This window comes from Leuresthes tenuis, unplaced genomic scaffold (genome assembly GCF_036924035.1).
Source record: "Leuresthes tenuis unplaced genomic scaffold, fLeuTen1.0.hap1 SCAF_11, whole genome shotgun sequence".
Classification (NCBI taxonomy): Eukaryota; Metazoa; Chordata; class Actinopteri; order Atheriniformes; family Atherinopsidae; genus Leuresthes; species Leuresthes tenuis.
Genome location: NW_027325365.1, coordinates 24,469,523 through 24,490,745, shown reverse-complemented (window position 1 = coordinate 24,490,745; position 21,223 = coordinate 24,469,523). Strand labels below are relative to the sequence as shown.

The window sequence follows — 21,223 nt, the reverse complement described above, 5'->3', positions numbered from 1 at the left end:
TATTGTTAGAGGTAGAAGTTAAGCATAAAATGCTAGTTTAAGGGGAAAGAATGTTTAAAGATTCAGGAGCAATTGCAGTAGAAGTACAGCCTGCAAAAGCCCCAGTTTTTAAAAGTAATAATTAGTAAATTTCTACGTACTTGAAATGTTGCTATTCGGTTTAATTTATTATGATAGACAAGATTTGAACCCAGCTACACAAGATTAATCAATTACAATATATCAGAAAGGTAACGCACTCTGCCCAAGAGCTCAGCTATATTCTTACCCATCAAAAGGTTTCAATGTGGACTGCGCTCAAAACTGAATCTGGTTCAAATCAGCTAAAGCAGCTCTAATGACACTAATATTTGATAGTGAAAATAAAAGATGGCAAGACTCAACCTACCATGTTATCTTGCTATTTCGTGCTTCTTTTTTGTCACATTGTAGCCACCTCCTGGGCCGGGATAGTGAAGCTGGCAATAGCTAGCTTAGCATATAGTAACCAACATAAATTGTGTGACATGGGGCACCACCCCGTGTCACACATGTCACTTTCTGACACCAGTCCCATTTTTTAAGCTTTGCCAATCCTGAAAAACACGTTTTCTAATTCTACTTTTCTTGCTATATATAGCAGTGTCATGTCATATCAAGTGCATTCGGAAGATTGATAAGGAGGCGCCGACTGTGGAGGTCAAGAAATAACCACGCTACACAACCCTGTCATTATGGAAAAATACATTGTTCTTCAGATGAGAAATCAAAGCATTTATGTGGTAAACATTTAATAAATGCAAAAAAAATTATTTTATAAGCTGAAGTTCATGTTAAATCCTACTCACTGCCTATCTCCTTGTAAGGAGTAAAATGTAGGAATATCACTGTTAGGTTTCATTGTGTCAGAAAGCCTGCTGTATAGGTTATTGGGCTGTTTTCATGTCATGCACCCCTGATCAAAATATACTATTAATGGATATAATATTGACTAAAAATTGCCAATAATGACATATGAAATGGAACTTATAACTAAAGTCAAGATTTGAACCCATGATTTGTGTGTTCAGGTGTTGTGCTTTCTACTGGGGCCACATATGTTATATAAAGAGCCTCAGCAGTGCGCTGCTGGTGTGTTTTCAGCTTTAGGTAGTCAGATTAAATCTCTATAACCTTTTGTGGTGCTCCCATTGGCCTGATCATAGTTGGATCTGGCCAATGGTGATCCTGATGTCCCTATTGACTGATGAAAGGGATAGTTGCTGAAAATAATATAAACTGCTGTGGTTAATTTCTTATATTTGGAAACAGCATGCTTTGCATGTGTTTCTTAAGAAATCTGACTCATTTATAGCTTTTTGCTAAATTCCCAAATCTTATCGACTGACTTGTTGAGCACAGCCTTTACTACTGCTCTACATTCCAGGGCTGAAAGTGAGTGTTTATTGGGTGTGTCTGTCAGACATTCAGAGGCTGATGCATTCCCACTGCAGTGTCTTAACAGTTATTCCACCTGCTCAATGTGAAACTCAGAGAAAGCACTTTAGTCCACAGATAGCAGAAAGATAATTAGCCAACTCTCCGTGGGTAGTCGGGCCCCCTCCAGCCCTTACGCTAGAATTAAATTGAGCTCCCATCCATGCTGTTGGTGGGACCAGTGGCGGTTAAGTAAAAGTCCCTTAACTGATTTAAATTAACTAATTAGAATCACTAACGATACACAGCTTCTATCTCTCACACACACATACTGAGGTAAAGGCGGCTTTTTTCAGTGTTCTCTGCTGTGTCATTTTGCAGCTGGCTGTGGGGATGTTTTAGCTTGCAACACTTTGAAAGTGCTCTGAGGTCATCGTCAATTGTTGTTTTTATTGTCGTCCTCAGAGGAACATTTTACCTTTTAAAGAGGCCTCTACTGAGACAGCAGCAAGTTTAGACTGCACCTACAGCATTAATGGCATTTCTGTCTGATGGAATTAGGTATTAAATAAGCAGACACATTTGTAGGTGTGATGTTGCTCGCTCTTTTCTCTGACTGAGGAAATAGAACATTCACAGTTGGCATAATTAAGTTGACACTTTTCATAAGCTTAGAGTACACAGCCTTAATGAATAAACTGACATATATGAAAATGGTTTGGATCACATGCTCTGAGAGTTTACATTCGGTGACGGTAAGGGTCTGAGCTGCGTGCGTGCGTCTGTGCGTGCGTGCGTGCGTGCGTGCGTGTGTGTGTCTGTATGTCTCCGTGCCTCTCTGGGTATTTATGGGGGTGGAAGATTTATTTGTTTTGTCATTGTTGTTTTTAGCCTCTCTGAGTCACTTTATATTGCTTTTAAAATATGAAAGCTGCCATATGAATAAGATTTGATTTGATTTTGAAGGGTTCCTAGCTTGAATTTAGATTTCTGATATTGATAAATGAGCCCCCTCTTAAAAATGGACTATCCATTATGGCTTTTTTTGGCCATTCTCATGAGTTGAACATGTTTTTGGCCCATAGTGGTACTTTCCTCAGGCTTGAAAGGTCTAAAATATATGTAATTTACATTATATTAAAGAATCAAGATGAGTTAGCTGCTATTACCGTTTCTATGGTTGATGTATATTTAATCATAATGTGTACACTTTCCTTCATTTGAGTTATGTTAAATGCAAGAAATGCCTCTCAATAGGAATTCATTCAAGTGCTGTTTTATTTATAGCACAAGTTTACCGCAAAAAAGCAATCTTAGGGCAGTATGCAGAAAGAAACTTCCCAGTAAGCACTTGACAACAGAGGAAGTGCTTGTTCATTGCTGGCCAGGCCCCGTAACAACAGATTAGAAGGACTGTAAGAACCACATTTAAGTCTTACAGTAAAGCACTATTAGACAAATATGGGGCTAAAAAAACTTCTAAAATGCGATGGAGATTTGTCATTCGGGGCTTGACGTGGAGAGGGAGGGGGAATGAGATGGTAAAAGGTGAATGGGCTGTACTTGTATCAAGCTTTCTAGTCTACGACTCACACTTTCACATTCACCAATTTACTCAAACTCATACAGCACATAGGTTAGACGGTGCTGTCCTCTAAGCATTTGCATACAGGGGATGGATACAGCGGTGGCCAACGTTGGTGGTTCAGTGTCTTGCCCAAGGACACTTTGACTTTGATGAACTTCTTAAAGGCTCTGCATCCATGGTGGTTCTCAGCTCTCCCTTTACTTTCTGGTTGCATTTCGCACAATCTTCTCCAGTGAAAGCTGGTCATTTAGAGGGATGGTCTGCTGCCACAGCTGCATGTAATCTCTGACCAATGCTTGGATGATGGTATGACCGCGGGCCCTGTGCAGATAAGTGTTTGCTTATTTAGGGCTCGCAGGAAACAAAAACTTAAAACCATCAGGCCTTTACAGATCATTTCCAACTTAGTGTTTTCTCTGGCCCAAAACAACGGGAACAGGGCAGACTGAGTACGTAGTTTACCGGTGCTTTAAGAAGGAAATGCATCAACCGTGTAAAGTCTCACCAGTCGTCTGAGGCGAGAAGCGTGAAGCACTGAGACAGACTCGCTGCTGGATTAATCAGCGGCTGCAGCTTCTCCTGATCTTTAGTTTCTGCTGTCTTTAATGTTAAGACCCTTTTCATCCTCCTTATTGTGGTCTTTCTTGGCTGCACTGTTGTAGGTGGGCAGGGTTTTAAAGGTGGAGCTCGACTGATTGCTGCCACCGCAGGGTTCTTTTTAGGGGCCCCAGGATGTTGTGGCAAAGGGTCGACTGAATTGCGCTTTAGGGGCTTCAGTCTCTCCTCGATCGCCTCTATTTGTGCTTTCAGGGAAGTAACATGGTCATTGTTATATGGACTTTCGCTTAAGCTCTATGCAAATGTGTCGTTTTAAACAGAATTACATTCATGTATGTTTTTAATAAGGTATTTTGTAAGCCTGTATTTCAGCTTGTACTCAACTGAAAGGCTTTATCTCCGACTCGCGGAGTCGGTCAATTGAAACTCAGCAGTAAACATTGACTTTTTTCAGTTTTACCGTTTTGGACTCATGAGTTTGTCTACAGAAGAACTTACCTTCTCCAGTGGGTTTCACAACCAACACAGGGATTCTGGATGCTCTTCTTCGGGCGGTGGTGTTCAAGGTGATGTAGCAAAGGCTGCAGGAATGAGTGGCAACTTATCAGGGCTACAGATGAGTGGGATGGCATCCACAGAGCTGAGGTATTATGCTGAGCTGACAGAATGTGACGAGCTGACACTCTTTCTGAGAAGTTCATGTCTTCATCTCGTGTATCAGTTCTGTTCTGCTGAATCTTGATCCACATCCTGTCTTCGGTTTCTCGTGTCAAAGTTGGTTCTACTGAGAGTGGTTTGAGCCTCCGTCCGCTGGCAGCTGATCCAAGCCTTTGCTGAGACTCTGCATGTTCTGTAATTAAGAAGAAAATAATTCAGCATTTCATGAAACTTCTGTTTGTTAGACTGACTGAATTCTTACAGTTACACCAACACTCATCAAACGACCACACAGTTCACATACTTATCAGAGGACATAACTCGTCATTAATTCAGAGCTAGTTAAGTGGGAGGATGAAGTTTCAAAGCATTTCTTCATACCTGAACTTTAAATGAGTAAATGCCAGGTTATAAGTTATCTAAATAAACATTATATTTTGAGATGCAACAGTTACAGATTAGTCAGGACAAATGTAATGTACTTTAACTGGGCCCACGGTTGTCCATTATTGCAGTGATATATTTCTGTGGTTTATCTGTCATCAATGCTGACCGAAAAGAATTTTAAAACCCAAAGAGGCAATTTACAGCATCGAACAGTTGGTTGTACTCACATCATTGTCATCGAAGGGTATCATCTTCATTCAAAATTGAGAGATGCAATTGATGTCTGCAAGTTGTATGTCAACAATGTTGAAGTTAGTTAAAGTGGCTTTCACAAACTGCTGAAACACACGTGTTACTCTGTACCGGTCTGATAAGGATCTGACTGCCACGGGTTCCGTATTCTGGACATGTAGGTGTTCTGCGTTCTAATTCTGTTCTTAGAGAAAGGGTCAAGGGGTAAAGGGATTTTTATATCAAAGCAAACATTTCTGTCCAGGATTCTCATGTGGGAAGCTGAAAAACTGCTTTACTTGTACACACTTGTTCAGGTTTACAGTTCATACCAGTGAGCAGCTAATAACTGCATGATAACAGCATTATATAGTGACCACCGCCCTCTATATTCTCACCATTATCTGCTGGAAAACCCATAATAAAAGTGGTGGTTCTTTTTATTCCATTAATTCATTTGATGTTGAAGCGAAATCTTGAAGTGAATGAATCAGAAAATGGACCCTGAATGGATCCATGTGGAATTAGAGACGGCAGCTGTTTCATTTGAGATTTTCTCATTCATCAGAAACACAACAGTTATTCAGTATCAGAAACTCTTTCAACTCCAGAGAGCATGGGGAAAAACAATTGAAAGCAAATATTTCAGAAGAAGTTTGGAAAAACTGGCGGTGCGCGAACTGCCGCTAGGGGAGCACAATATAAAAAATGTAATGGCGGCCTGATAATTACACAATTACAGTGTTTTTTTCTCCACACAATAATAAAGACGTGTAAATAAACATTTCTTTTGTCAAATTTAAAATAAAAAAATGTCATTTTAATTAATAAATAAATGCAGGCTTTTCGAAATGCACTTCATCTTAAAATCAAGAAGTTATCTTCTTCTACACACTGTATATGCGCACCTAGCTTGTGGCCTCTATGTCATTCATTCTAGCAAACATGCTCAATTGGCTGAAATCTGGGAAGTCAGGTGAGACATCTAAAGTCAAAGTTAGTGAAGAAGGAGGAGAGGAACCAACAGAGAGTGAGGCATCGAAGGCAACAGAGGAGAGAAATGCAACGGATCCGGGAGAAGAAAACCAACGGGCGTCAGAAAATGATGAGCTGAGGAAAAGGAGGAAAGGAAAGGAGATGGCAACAAGGCAAAAGAGGTGAAGAGGGTGAACACCAGACAGTGAAAAAAAGAAGGAAATATATGACGAAAATTATCTGGGTCTGGTCTTCACTTGGATTGGTGATACAGACTGCCCAAAGCTGCAGTGTGTGGTGTGCAGTGAGGTTCTAGCAAACAGCTGCCTCAAGCCTTAAAAGGGGAAGCTTGCTTTGTTGCATTATACTGAAACTGTGTTACAGTGTTTCAGATGAATTCAAATGCGAGAGCGCATTGTTGTGATCGTGATTATTTTATTATATGTGTTCTGGTTATATATGTGTGTTCCGTTTATATATATGTGTTTAATATGGCTATAAAAAAGCTTGTTGCATTTTTTTTTTTGAAGGTATTGGGGATTGGGGGTGCGTCAACCCGGTTGGGACATAGAAGGGAGTGGGCGGCTACAAAAGTTTGGGAACCACTGGCTTAAGGTATCAAATAGTAGGTAGTATGAGAGGGTTCCTGCTTTAATCATTGGCTGGTACCTTTTTGTTTCCTTCTGTATGGGTGTCTCTAGTTTCCTGCCAAAGTCAACACTTTCTCATCTGCCCATTTCTTTGAAGGTCTGCATGGACCTTTCTGGAAATGTCTGCATGAAGTTGACCAAACGAACCAAAGGACATCATCAAATGATTGTTGCATGTCTAAGAACATGACTAGTCCACAGCTGTCTGCAGCAACATAAAATGAAGCTGCAGCATTTTCAATTCATATACTTTAATATACATCCGTATCATCAATGGTTGAGTGTCCTTTAGCGAGTTGCGTCTTGACACGACTCTTTTGGTAGCCAACAATAAGCTTCTGGCTGCAGGTTGGATATTAGAGCATTCTTCTCAGCAGAACTGGCAGGATTCAAGGAAGTGTTTTGGTTTTCTGGCAAAGATCCGACTTTTCCACACGGTCCTCACATGATACGACAAATACCAAAGGGTTGAATGCCTCACAACTATTCCTCATGCATACCTTTAGAGGCCAAACCCTTCCAATGTTTGCCTCATAAGACCATAAAAGTTGTCTCAGTTTATGTTTGGATTATTGTTATGTTCAGGTTCTTTGTTATGTTCTTGTCATGTTTTTCCCCTGCCACTTAGTTTCACTCATGTCACCTGTGTTCATTGTCATCAGCTGCACTCACTCACTAATCACCCTCCTCAGTATTTAGTCTCCCAGTTGGTTCATGTTCATCGCAGAATCCTCACTTACCTTTCATGCCACAGTTAAGTCTTGTTAAGTCTGGTTCTTGCCTCATAGTCTTTTCTCGTTTGTAATTCATAGTCTTGTTATCCATAGTCTTGTTATTTATAGGTCATAGTCTTGTTTTGTTTGGTTATTCACAGTTCAAGTATTTTTGATAACCAGCTCAGCTGCACCTTTTGTTCTTGCCTTGCTTTTGGAATGCCTTGTTCTTGCCTTGCTTTTAGGACCCATCTGGGTCCTACCCTACCTCGCACCACCGATACTTGACAAAAGTTTCCTCCAAATTACCTTTTCATTGTCCAAGTGGTCAGCTGCAAACTCATCTCAAGTGTTTTGGCAACTTCCAGCTCACAGCAGACCTGTACTTCTGTGATTCCTGGGTAGTTCTTGACCATCCCAACCAATTTCCTCTCGGCAAAGGGTGACAGTTTAATGTTGAGATCATCTTCCAGACCTTGGCAACATGGCAGCATCTCCAAATTATTTTCACAATTATTTCAACTGCTAATAATCTCAAAATTTCTTCGATTTCTTCGTTACATCACTAAAAGGAAGTAAGAAACTGTTCTTTTTCAGACTGTGTTTATATATGTGTGTTCACTCACTTAAAGACTGTATGTCATACTATCATTCTGCCCAGAAGAAGAACAGTTCAAAGATAAATTTAAAAGCTTAATTTCCCCATGACATTCATGGTTTTGAACAGTGTATGTAAATTTCCAACTGCAAAAGCTGACTGATTATATATCACTTCAGCAGACCTAATGTATATGCAGTCAGTGAAGGAGACATTACAATGTGAAATTCCAACTTTTGCATGTGTAAGCTAAAGCTAGTTAAATTGTTCACCTGGTCCCTGTTGCTTCTGAGCTCATCAAGAGTTCTGTTTTCTCCTGTGCAACTGTCTCCTTGTCCTCCAGAGCTCTTCATTTTTAATTTATGATTTTAATCATCAAGCTCAATGTGCAGTGCTAAGGGAGCGCGTTTGTTTCCACCACCAGGGCATCCCTCCAGTGTGGCATGTTCCTGCAGCAGATGGTATCTGTGATAAGGATGTGCAGTGCATATTATGCATCCTTCACCTCAGTACTTGCACCAGGGTCACATTAAAGCCCATTGATCTCACACAAACCTGCTTTACACAGTGAGTTATGCCCTCAGGCTCCGTCTGTCTCCAAAGAATCGTTCTTGCATCAGAAATGTATATTTCATACAAGACCACATTGTCAGAATGACATTACCATAAAGTTGGACTTGCATCATCTTTTGCTGTGATTCAACTTTCTCTCTCAGTGAGGCGTTTATTCTGCACTCCTGTGGATGATTTACTCATTTGATTTTCTCAGCACATTTTGCACAGCTCCGAGAATGCTGTGTTTAGTTTGGCATTAAAGCATTTATCGGTGTACTAAGTTGTTCATCCATTACAACATAGATTTCAAGATATTTTTGGTGGAGTGTTAGCTTAGCAGATGCTTGTAAAAAGAGTTGTCAAATTAATATGTGGTGTATGATTTAACCTTTCACAGAGTTTCACCAGAGATTCCATCATCAAAGTGATGAGTTGACACCATAAAAAGGCAAATTACGGGAGATTTCACCTGAAATCAATCAGTCTTGCTGTGAATGGGTATAAACATAAATAGTTCCAACCTCTCAGCTCATTCTCTGCTCAAACATGTTATAATTCCACAAAAGGTCAAGTCGATATGATATACATGAGAGAGAATCTGAATATGTCAGTTACAGTGAAAGAGTTTCTGTCTGAGAACAGGCAGGCTGACAGTGTTGGTGTGTCCAAGCTGAAACATCAGCTTACTCATATACTTTAGTACAATATAGTATTCTTCAGTGCTGGTTATTACTACTTCCTTTCACTACTTAGTTTAAAGACCAATAGTTTACTACACTCAAAAACATTTTTAGGGGTTAACACAAGATGTTTTCTTTCTAGCTAAGATCTGTATTAACACCTCCCATCCTGTCGGTTAAATTTTCTCAAGAGATTTATATTCTGCTGCTGTTGGCCCATGATGTACAGTTTTTAACCTTTCAGACCTTTCAACAACTTACATGGATCTTCTGTGCAATCACACATTTATTTTAGGGTATATTTTAGATGCAACAAAATCAACTTAATAGTGTTGGATAATTCTGTTTGAAAAATGTTATTTGAAGGTTTTTTGATAAATTAAAAAAAGTAAACAAGTTTCCGTGTCCTCTCTTAGGATGGACAGCATTGGTTTTAAGCATGGGAGTAAATAATTTACCTTGGGGAATGAACTGTGTCGCTAAACAGCCTAAAAGGATCTACTATACTAGCTTTGATGGAGTTTAAAACTGCACCTCTCCATATTCATTCAGCAGGTTAGGTTAATATCAGATGATGTTGGCTCAGTCTGGAATTGTGGTCCCAAACAGCTTTGGTGATAAAAATGTCCTCTGATAACCCATGGCAGCCTCTCTTTGTACTCTTGAGATAAATCCAGTGCTGTCAAAGCCCTGCTGCTGCCTCTATTTTAGCCAGCGACTGTTAGAATGTGTGACAAACTCAGCATTAAATGGTTGAAAACAACAGTGTGTCAACCTGTGGTGCATCAGCATCGTGAGCCTGGCTGATAAGGAAAAACAGCGCAGGAACACTAACAGGCTGAATCATGTTACCCTTCTGTTGCATGTGGGGATGATACATTATACAGGATGTTGTTATGAGCCATATTTTAGAGTATGAACGCATAACCTTTTGATTGGAGGACTTATTATTTTAGCTGTTACTGATCCATGAGAACACTGCAGGATCAACCTCAGTGTCTGTCCTTAGGAATCATTATTAATCACCATAGACAAGTCATACCAGATGAAGTAAGGCGGTAAGGAATTTATTGCCAATTAAACCAACTGTTCATTTGCCAGTCACCTTATGTCACCATTTTTTACTTTTTATGTTCAGAAGTTGCAAGGTATATTTCAGAGATGCCCAGCTGAGCTCTTAACAACTCATCGGTCTGTGGAGCGATGTTTTCCTTTACAGCTGTTTTCTCTGTTGCCCATGCATTAAATCAGTGGCCAACGTGGTCCTGTCAGCCTGTGCATCCTCCTCAGCTGACTGACAGATGCGCCAGACAAAAATGTTACAACAGCAGCTAAAAAATGTTTGCAAACAGTTAAATAATCAGCTCTCTAAATCTTCTATGCGAATGGAAAAAAAACTCAGTAAAAATCCCTAAAGTGTGGCTTTGGGGATCAGTCATAATCTTGATTTTATATTCTATGTATTTTGGTTTATTTGGGTCATGTATTTGTTCATTTATTTATTTATTCATTTATTCTTCTTAAGTATGAACCAGGTTTGGGCCCTGTTTTCAACTCCACAGCAAACAAATCAACAGTGATGGTCAGAATGTTTGAAACTTTCTCAGAGTGCACTGCTTTTTATCTTTGAGTTACTACTTTAACAGAATGTCTCTGATTAGAATAGCATAGACTCACACTGTGACAAAATTTTAAAAAAAATCCCAGCAGAGAGCATTTTTCTGAGAAGAAAAAGGTTTAAAAAAGAAAAAAAAAGATCTTTACAAGCGGCGTCAAACAGCAGGAATTATTAACATCATTCTGTCGTTTTGTGCCAAAGTTGTGAGCATTGTTTTAAGTGTTAAACAAGTTCCTGTTGTGTTGGAAAGTGTTGTCCCCTATGTTCAAAAGCTTCAGCTTCAGTTTTAAGAATGAAACAGAAAGTCACAGTCGGTTTGACATCCGAGCTGGATTCATTCTATCTGTGTGGATAGAACGAGATGGTGTTTGATTTAATCTACTTAGAGCACCTGGTGAGCTGAAATGATCAGATCAGGATGATTCAGATAGCATCAAAGTCTTCTTAAGTCACAGAGGGGATACTCAAATGACTTTCAAATGATCAGAACTTCCTGCACACACATTCCTTCATATCTGATGACATGGGTGCACTCACACTCTGAAACACCTTGAAGTTCACAAAAATGCCAGATTTACATAGTCTGTAATGACTGCATAGAGAGATGAGGGGCTTAAGCGAACTTTGATTCTTTGACTGACCTAATGTGCCTGACTGCAATAAAGCACAGTGACAGGAAAAGGTCAAATTTGATTTGAAACCCCAAAGTGCAGCTGAGTGCAGATGAGAACTTCACTAATACGGATGCACTGTGAGCAAATAAGTTCATTGCTTGTTTCGGTTATTTTTGTCTTTTATTATGTTGAAAATAACGTTTGCTGCTCCGTGTGAACAGAATAGCACCAGGTTTTTGTTGTCCCTCAACTGCAGCACTCCAAAACGAACCTAACACACAACAATGAACAAAGCAGTCATTTTTTAATTATTTTGTGAGATGTTGTGTTTGCTCTTTTTTGCTGTGTCATTGGTCTGTTTTGTTGTATTTTATGGTTTGTTGTTGTACTTCAGGACAGCTGTACATATTTGTCGCCCTTCAAAAGGTCACTGTGTCTGTTGTAGAAGTTTGTCATCGCTCAAAAACCACCAAGAGTGTGTTTCATATTGATATTACAGTTTAGTATGGGACATTACTGTAACTTCTGTAATGTAATGGAGGTGCAGCTAGTCTACTCATAGCTTATTCTGTCATTTTTGAACGTCTCACTGGATTCTAAAGTGTTTACGTCGCTACCATTTTGAGAAAACTTATTTCAGCTGATTGTATTCACAATGTTCCTCTCATTATCTATAGTCAGTGCCCAGTGTTTGCAACATATTTAGTGTAAGGACAGAGTGACTGGAATGAGAGACATACCTTATGAGCATTTGAGTTCTTCTACCTATGATAGAACCTCCTAGTTCTTTTTTGCATTCCACTGTAAACTGGTGTTGGACTGTCAATCAAACTGTAAAAATGTCAAACTATGCTGGACATTCCTTCCAATTTTCAGCTATTTCTTTAACAAAAGAATGGATTTAAAAAGTAATGTTATCGTCAGTAGCAGCAGCAGTATTTGTTAGCCTAATGACATTTGAACAAAGTCATTTATCTGACTTCTGGAGAAGTCTAAAGAAACACAAGAAAGAAAGCTGAACAATAGTACAGAATTAACAGCAGATGAAATTGTTGCATGTAACATGAAAGAGGTTTTGCATTCAGTCAAACACAGAGAATTACAATCCAATGGTTACCATTCTATTTTGGATCATTGCTTTGTTTTCCAGCCAGCAACTCTGTTCTAAACAAGCAGCTTTTCCATAGCAGTTGTTTGCAGTTTCGATAAATGAAATGCGCACACACTCACCGGGAACCGAACAATGATTCAGCTTTGAATGTATGACTTCTATGCTTTAAGGCAGAAAACTAACTAAATTCTCGTCAGATACAGTATTCTCTTTGCTTTTCTGGCATTTACAATTCCCTCTTTGTATCTTTGTTCGTCTCCGTAACTCAAACATCCCTCAATCGTATAAGATCCAGACACAGTGCACAACCAGCCCTGCAAAACTTTTGATTTGTGTAGTTTGCCACGAGTAAACAACTCTTTCCAAGAACTAAACACCTGTACTTGGACACGGAAAGTGCCTCCAAGCACACATTAGGTGTGTTTCCATCAGCCTGTTTAGATGTGCATCGAAAAGTATCGCATTGGAAAATTATGATGGAAACATCATAACTCAAATTAAAATCCCCTGATTCGCACAAATGAAAATATGCTCGCTAGCGCCAGGTTTTGGTTGATTTGAAAGGGGTGGAAACAGCTGGGTTCGCATCAAGTCTGACGTGGCGCATTTTCACCCAAACTGCTTCCAGTGTTTGCAGGTCACTCATAAGACAACAAACATGGCGGGCAATAGAAGGTTTCTGTGGACGGAAGAAGAAGTTGTGGTGTTTTTAACTTTAATTAAGGAGAAACAAATAAGTGCTATTCTTGAAAGTAAACGGCAGAGAAATGCTAGTATATATCAATAGCTCGCGCGAGTCATTATTTTTCACCAAAGTCCGCAATTTTGATGGAAACACACACGATTTGAATTTCTTTTAATGCGCATTTCCCAATGATTCGAATCACTTTTGGATGGAAACAGGACTATTCAAACATAGACACAAAAGCTGTCAGCACATCAACAGTGTCCTGCGATTTCCAACACAAGCAGTCATGAAAAGTTGAGAGAAAGCAGAGTGCTGAAAGTAAACACCAACCCCATCATTATCATCTGTTTGCTGCACACCTTTTCATATTCAAATTTATATTCGAAGGAAGGAGACATGTGCAATTTTTCCTTCTCCCCCACAGAGGTTTTGTTTTTTTTAGAATTAATGACACGTGTTGTTGGTGCATTCACTTTTGTGACACCTTGTTCATTTTGCAGCCAGTAGCAGTTACTCAATAATGTGTTTCCACACTTATATGGTGTTTTCCTCACCTACTCAAATGCACCCAGGCGGGAGAGCTAGCTCATTAGGTCAGAAAATCATGGATTTTGAAGTCCTGAAAGTTTGGAGAAGGTTGCTCCCAAACACCTTTCACCAATACTACTGCACAGACGCTTCCCCATCTTACTTTACATAATACATAGGGGGAAATGTATATTAAATCAGTCAGTAACACATTTCCCACTAAATATTCTGCAAACACTGTGTGTTTAAATATATTAAGTTTAATATATTTCCACATAAAATAGAAACCTAAATGATTTTTTTTCTTTTCTCCTTGAAAGGCCAACAAAGATAGTGGAACAATATGCTGAGGAAAACGGTGCCAAAGCAAGGAGAACAGAGAAGGAGATAGAGTCTTGGAACGGAGGAGAGAACAGGAGAGGAGGAGGCCTAGGTGAAGGGTTGTCTCATTAATCTTAAAAGGGCAAAACGGAACCTTCAGAATGCAAATGAAGCCATCAATCTTGTCAGAAAACTGAGCGATAGAGGGATTGACGGGGTTATTTAGGAAAGAAGTTGGAAAAGAAAAGAAAGCCTGAATCATTGTAATCATCATAGTAAAAGTCCCAGAAAGGACATTTAGTCCAATAGAGAAAACTATAAAGTTTCCCTAAAAGTCAGAGTAATTAAACTGATTTACCTCAGGACCCTGTTCCCACTTACACTTTTTATTGTGGTTATTATTTTTTGACAGATTTGGATTCATGTTTAACAGCAAACAGAAGGAAAATACTGTCTCACCGTTTTTAAAACATAAACTGCTTCAGCTCCCTACAATCAGCATTTTTTCATGTTTGCATCCTTTAAACAGCACTTTAAAACAATTTCTAAGTTAGTCAATAAGTACACAATGCAACCACCCGATCTCTGGTGTTTAACGAGGGACTGAAGCTGAATTTCAAGTGGAACATTTTCCCTCTGACAGACATCTACACACTTAATATCTCAATTTCTACCTTCAAAGTTGTCAGTCTCAGACAAAAGACTCAGAGCATGTGGCAGGACAGCAGAAAAGAATGAGAAAACTGAGACAGTGATGATGGTGAGAGGAAAAAGTGCTGGAAAGGAGAGAGCTCAACTTTTCAGTGTGCCGTAAAATGAAACTGAAAATTGCTTCGGCTGTAATCAGTTGGTGTTGCTGGCCATCGGAGTACAGAGGCAGTCATTCAGCCAGCGTGTGTCTGCACACAGATAGGAAGAAATCATGAGATGAGACACACAGCGGTTTGAGCTGCCTGTGTGGATGACGCAGTCTCTCGGTTCTGACAGTTGACGGGGTTCACTCTTTTAATATTTGTCTTTGGGAATGCCGGACCTGATAAACCGTGGAGCTCCACAGTGGCACCAAACATATATCGGTAAACAACTTTTTTTCCCCTCAGAAACGACACCGATAGTTTGATTTTGGAATAAAAACTCATTTCTTCTGTTCCTTTGTATTTTTGAATAATATCAATTTCTTTTTTTTGCTTTGTTTTGTGAGATGGCCAGTCCGTAACATGGTGACGCACCCATGCAGACCTGACTAGTTTGAAACCGCTCCTGATAACGTTTGTATCTCTTTCTTTTACCCTCAGCTCTGCAGACGACTCAGCCTCCCAAGGTCCTTTTCCCCCCAGAGAGACAAGACACAGTGATAGAAGTCACGCCTGGTAAGGATCACTGCCTTCTCCCTTTTTTTTTTTCTTGGGTTAAAAGGGTAGTCCTCTAGGTCCATGCAGAGTGCTGCTTGCTACGGTTTTCCTTCGTGTTATGGCACGTTCTGTTGGGCCTCAGTTTTTTTCCAACACAACAGATCTGATCAGGGACACTTCAGTGCAACTTTAAAGCATTAATGAGCTCTGAGGCTGGAGTTTTACTTACTTCACTTACTTATTAGTAGATATGTTTTCACTGATAGTTCAGTGTGCAATGATGAAAGAATCAGACACCTTGCTGGAATTGAGCTCGGAGTTAATGAGGAAGAAATCTGCAGCAGATAAGTAAAGATAGGTTCAAAAGATTACCATGTCTAGTTATCAAATATAAGAATATTCTAGAACAAATGTTTGCAGGGTAAATGGTCTTCCCTTATGTTTTTCAACTGTCATATATTGTCTTCTCCTCTTTTATCATCACAAACTTAAAAGGGAGAATGCAAGCAGCCGTGTGGACCAGTCACACTTTATAGATGCACACTAGTTCTGTGTCTTCCACAAAGCTTTGGAACCCCTCTGTGTACCGCTACAGTTACATTTGATTAGAGATTTTCTGTCAATAACAATCCAAAAGGTGCAGCTTGTTCTTATTGATCTTCTCACTGGGGATTCAAACGCCTCTGTTTGTGGCATCATTAAAGCAGCATATATCAGACCTATGAACTGATATAGATTTAATTACACATATTACTCTATATTAAGCACTGATACTGTGATGAAACTGTAATTCCAGCAGCAGCTCCTAATTTCACTTATACAGTGTGTACTGGGGGCCAGATGCATGAGACTGTTTGTAGTTTCATAACTAAAACTGTGTGGATGCACAATGGCAGAAATGTGCATTGGGCATAATTCGTATGCATGTGTACAAACACGATTTCCAATCCCATGAATGGATGCAGACGCTCATCTATTGCTTCACAACTAAGCAAGCATGATAATGAATGTAAGAGTACTTTGATAAACTGAGATGCACATCAGTGAAGTAGCGAGAATGAAATCTTTTTTATTTGATGGTGTGATCAGATAAAAAAGGGTGTGAAAACCCTGCTGAGGTAAAAAAAACAACAACAACAGTTAGTTAAACTATAAAAGGCAGTGTCAAGGCTTAGGGAAGATAACCCAGAACTCCTGATTTATCATCCTATTCCTGCAAAATGGTTTTGTTTTGGTCAAATTCACTTCTTTTTTCACCTTTTCATTCCATCATAACAGGCTGCAGTTGGTCTAATAACATGTGTGCACATGGTCTGAAGAAGCCAGTTCGTGTGGAGGCAAAGGCGTACACATGGTTTTTGTGTGTAAGCATTGGTCATGCATCTGACTTCAGAAGGTTTTCCACATTTAAGGCCTGCAGCACATGAACAGTCCCTCTCAGGCAAGATTTTAATAAACCGTATATTGAATAAATTGGATATATATGTTCTGTGGCAAAGACACAAATTATATTCCATGTGGAGCTGAGCATTAACAACAGGTCTGTGATGGGATGCAGTTGCCATGATCGGACTGGAAACTGGTCATTTTTGTCCTGGTTGGCCCCAGTGTCTTCTTCTACCTCATGTACTGCTATGTAAAGGAATTAAAACATATAACATACTAAACATATGCATATCCCTTTCATTTTTGTCATTATCAAACAATTCTTATGAGTTAGAAACAGTGTATGGTGATCATGTTTTCATTGTTGGTGTAGCCAAGTGTCAGGGTAAACATCGTGTTTTTCCCAAAGCGAAGGCGATGGTGATCTAACACAGTATCACCTGCCAAGCTGTCATGCTACTCTTCTTCAGCAGTTGTGTTTCTCACTGGAACAGCCTCTATCTCTTTCCTCTGCCTCTTCATTATGCTCTGGTATCAGTGTCCTTTGAACTTGGCTCGTTTAATCATCACAGCAGTAAAAGTTGACATTTTGCTTTTGAATACATTTTTTGGGTGAATTATTTTGCAGCAGTTGAAGATTTTTTTTTTTTCACTTTGTCTCCCTAATATTTTCTGATCCACCTCTACTTTTTTGGGACTTTAATCCATTTATGTTTTTATTATTTTAATTATTAAGGACAGATCCACTTTAGGCGGTGGGGGACGGTGATGACAGGGTACCTACTCTATGGAACAAATAGGACTATACATGCTTATATTGCTGCAGTATTAATTATTATTAAAGATATGCTGTTGTTGTAATTAGATAAGAAAAAAATAGATAAATCAGGTGTCAAACAGGTAGAAAGTTGAAGCGTAGCAGAAAGAACGGGATAGAAGAAATCTTGAGAGGTTGCCATCAATGGGTTGGGGTGTTGTTTTTGTAGCTTGGCAACAACTTAGCCGATGAATGCACATGCAGCAGGTAGCACTGATTAACTCTGTCAGTAGAGAACATGGACAGAAACTCACAGCCAACAGTTCAACATCTGGGATGCAGAGCCGGACCTTCTCAATGACATGTCCAGGATTGCATCATCTGTTGTCAACGAGCTCTGTAATCCTCCTCCTTCACTCTTACCACTCTGACTGCAGTCTCTGTCTGCCCGTGTAGTCTTACAGCTGAGTAGAGAGGTGTTGGAGTTGTTCCTGCAGCCTTCCTGAAATTCCTGCTGTGTCCTCATCAGGGGTCCGAGCTTGTCCATTTTATCTGCAAAAAGCTGTATTGGTATCACCGTGTGAAAAGCTGTTTTACAGAAACCCTAGATGGTCATTGTCTGCGTCTTTGAGCAAGTCAGAGGTCAGGTTTAACCACAGACCAGCAGCCAGAGAGCTGGCAGGAATGAAGCATCTTAGATGAGATGAATGTAAAATCTTTGAACTGGCCTCCTGCTCTCCGTCAGCGTGCACACTACCCACTGCGGCCCTGCTGCGTTTTTGTTCTTTCATCTCCTCCAGTCGGTGAATAACAATGACTTATGAGCAGATACGTCTTCAATCCAATTTAGAACCTTTCCGAGCACACACTGAACTCTCCAAAGCATTGCCTGATCAACTCGAGACCTGGCAGACGGTCAAAACTGTGACAATTTCAAAGTGGGGGGTATTTCATTCATTTTCACTGGAAGATTTTCAGATTCATAAAAACAGATTGATAAAGTGGATTGAGCTCAAAAATGTCATTTTTGTTGAAATCGATTGAAGAAAAAAAAGAGACAATAAGAAAACGCTGAAAGGATCTCATTAGATTTAGCTTGTGTACTAAACAGTGTGTGTTGTGTTCTGCAGCTGGCTCAGCTGGCTGCCTTCCTCACCAGCTGGGTGTGTGTGTTTAAGCGCATAAGTGCGTGCATGCACGGGTATGTCCTGCTGTTCGGCGGTCTCTCTGACAATGTTAGCACTGTAGGCAGGAATGTGTTTGGATGCGTGCATAAGTCTGTGTGTTTGTGTGCTGTGTTTTTTCCATTAACTCCAGATTGATGTAGTAACAAATAGGCCCCAAGGCCTCCGTACACTGATTGCAGCAGGGACACCTTTTAATAGGCACCGCAATATCACCCTGACCACACACACTCTCTTAAAGCAATAAGGGGCCACACATTAAGACAAACACACACGTAGTCACGCTGGGAGCAGGCACACACACGCAGTCGCAGTGTGACCCTGCGGTGCATTTTTAATTATCATCTTGTTTTAACCTGGGGGGGGGTCACATTAGCAACCACAGTTGTGTTGTTCATTTTCTTTTCCCCCGCATCTCCTCTCTGCTCCACGCTTCTTCTTCTTCTTCTTCTCTGCTCTTGCTTTGTTTCTTTTTCTCCTTTTCATCATTCTTTCCTCCTTTGAATGGTAGCTGCACATCCTTTTACTTTCTGCTCCTCATTTGCTTTGTTGAGAGGTTGATGTCCTCGCTCTCCTCCCCTTGTGTTTTATTCCCCAATTTTTCCATAAGGATGTGGGCTGTAAACACATGTTATTATGCTCACTGTTATTAAACTGATACGAGCTGCGGGCAGAAAGAAGACAAAAAGAGCTCATAATTAAAGATTGATTCATGATATACTGTTTTAAAAAAAGAAAAAGCAGAAAAGCTGATGGTGTTTGCGGAGACATGGCCATATTCTGGTAGATCCCTCTTTCTGAAAACTGCAATTTTATGAATGGAGGGGCGTCCAATGAAATGTCAGCAAGTATGATTATCAGATAGATGTTGATATATTCTTTATTCATTTGTCAGATGTATTTATTGAAATGTCTACTATTATTTCAAGCTGAGTGATCATTTCATTTTGGTCACAATGATCCTTTAGGGTAGAGTTTAAGAGGTATTCTTACCAGTCTCCTTTGATAAACACATTTTTTTCTTTCACTCCTCATAAATTTCCTCTCATTTATTCCAAATTAATTCATTTACAGTTTCTGAGCTTTCATAGTTAGCAATAAGAAAAATATAAACAGTAGAAGAAAGATATCATCGCAACAGTTTATTGATTAAACATCAAGGCCATGTTCGGTAATTAGCAAACAATGAGTTTCTTTTTTTTTTTCCCCGTGTGAGCAAGAAGAATGGAGCTGATGAAGCGAACTGATGAATGCAGACCACAGAGTTAAAATGAATGTGAAGGTTGGACCAGTGTGCTGAAAGTACACAAAGCATGAGAAATTGTGTTATGGCTCCGGAAATGAAACACAATTCATCTAATAATCAGTAACCTAAAATGTTCTCATCATTCATCAAAGGCTCACTAAATTACCAAAGTTCATCGTTTTCTTTCTATAATTTATCATGCCAATGCTCTTAGACTTAAAATCAGGCGTATGCAAAGTCGGTGAGGCTCAGCAAATTGCTCAAGTCAAATGTTCCTGCCATCTATCCATCCTTCCAGCCAAAAAAAGTTATCTACAGTTGCATTCCTGTTTCCATCATGTCACTTACCAAGCTGCACCCTCGAGGTAACCATCAGCCCACTCTGCCAGAGTTCTGGTTGGATATGTGACCTCTTCACTCGGCAGAATTTATGACCTAAAAGGGGACATATTAAGGAAAAACAACCTTTTCACTGCTTGTGAGCATATATTTGGGTTTCTGAAAAATTAAGCATTTTGATTTATGGCCCCTGAAACTGAAAATCAATCATTCAGTGTGTCGTTCAGATTTGCAGGGGAAACATTTGTCACATTACAAAGTTAGCCAGCCTCCTCCCTCTTTACCTCCACCTAGCTTTAGGTGGGCAACAATTGTCCACCGGTGATTTGTTTAATGTTTTATATCTTGACAAGGAAATCTGACTTTTACTTTGGCTTCTTTGATTTATTGCCAGTTGGAGGCTGTAAATTCTGATTTCTCATTTGTTGATGAATGCACCATCACTACAGCACTTATAACTGTTATAACTGTTATAACAATTACAAAGAGAAACATCAGTAAAATACCTTAAGCAACAGTTCTTAATGATAGCTGCTAAAAACCTAATGAATGCCCAGAGTTTGTGGAGCCGATAAGAGACGGAGAAATTATATCGTGAGTTATGAATTGGCCAGCAGTTGTTATGTCCTGCAGTGCGGGATTTAACAACTTGGGCCAGTCCAACTTGCAATGACTTTGCAGCTAAAAGAGGGATTGGTATCCTACGAGCTGTCCATGGTCCAACGGTAGACGAGGGCAATGTAAGTATTTGAGAATTGCCCTGAGCCCTCTACTTGGCTATTTACTGTGTGCTCTCATACAGTAATGACATGACCCAGGGGGGATGGAGTATGGCAAATCTTAAAAGAGGCCAATCCAGAGTAAGAAAGGGGTGAAGTGGACTTGTGTGCCCCTAATACGATCTCCTTCAATATAGGCGTAAATGAATGGTTGAAAAAGAAGTTGCTGTACTGTCTTTCAGTGTTATTGTGACTGAAGTATGTCACAGACATCTGATTAAAACCTCAGGACATTAGAGCAGCTTGTGAAAAAGTGCATGATACGTCTTCTTTAATTTGTTGGTCCCTTCGTACATTATTAAAGCATAGTTCG

At 39.7% G+C, this 21,223-nt stretch overlaps 1 protein-coding gene across 2 annotated transcripts in view; it reads left to right on the top strand.

Moving 5' to 3' along the window:
* Positions 1-21,223, top strand: part of il1rapl2 (interleukin 1 receptor accessory protein-like 2) — a 421,604-nt gene that overhangs the window by 334,431 nt on the left and 65,950 nt on the right. For both annotated transcript variants that reach the window (XM_072396229.1, XM_072396230.1), the window contains exon 7: positions 15,163-15,237. In XM_072396229.1, coding sequence (XP_072252330.1) covers positions 15,163-15,237 — 75 coding nt within the window. The remainder of the gene's footprint in view (positions 1-15,162; positions 15,238-21,223) is intronic.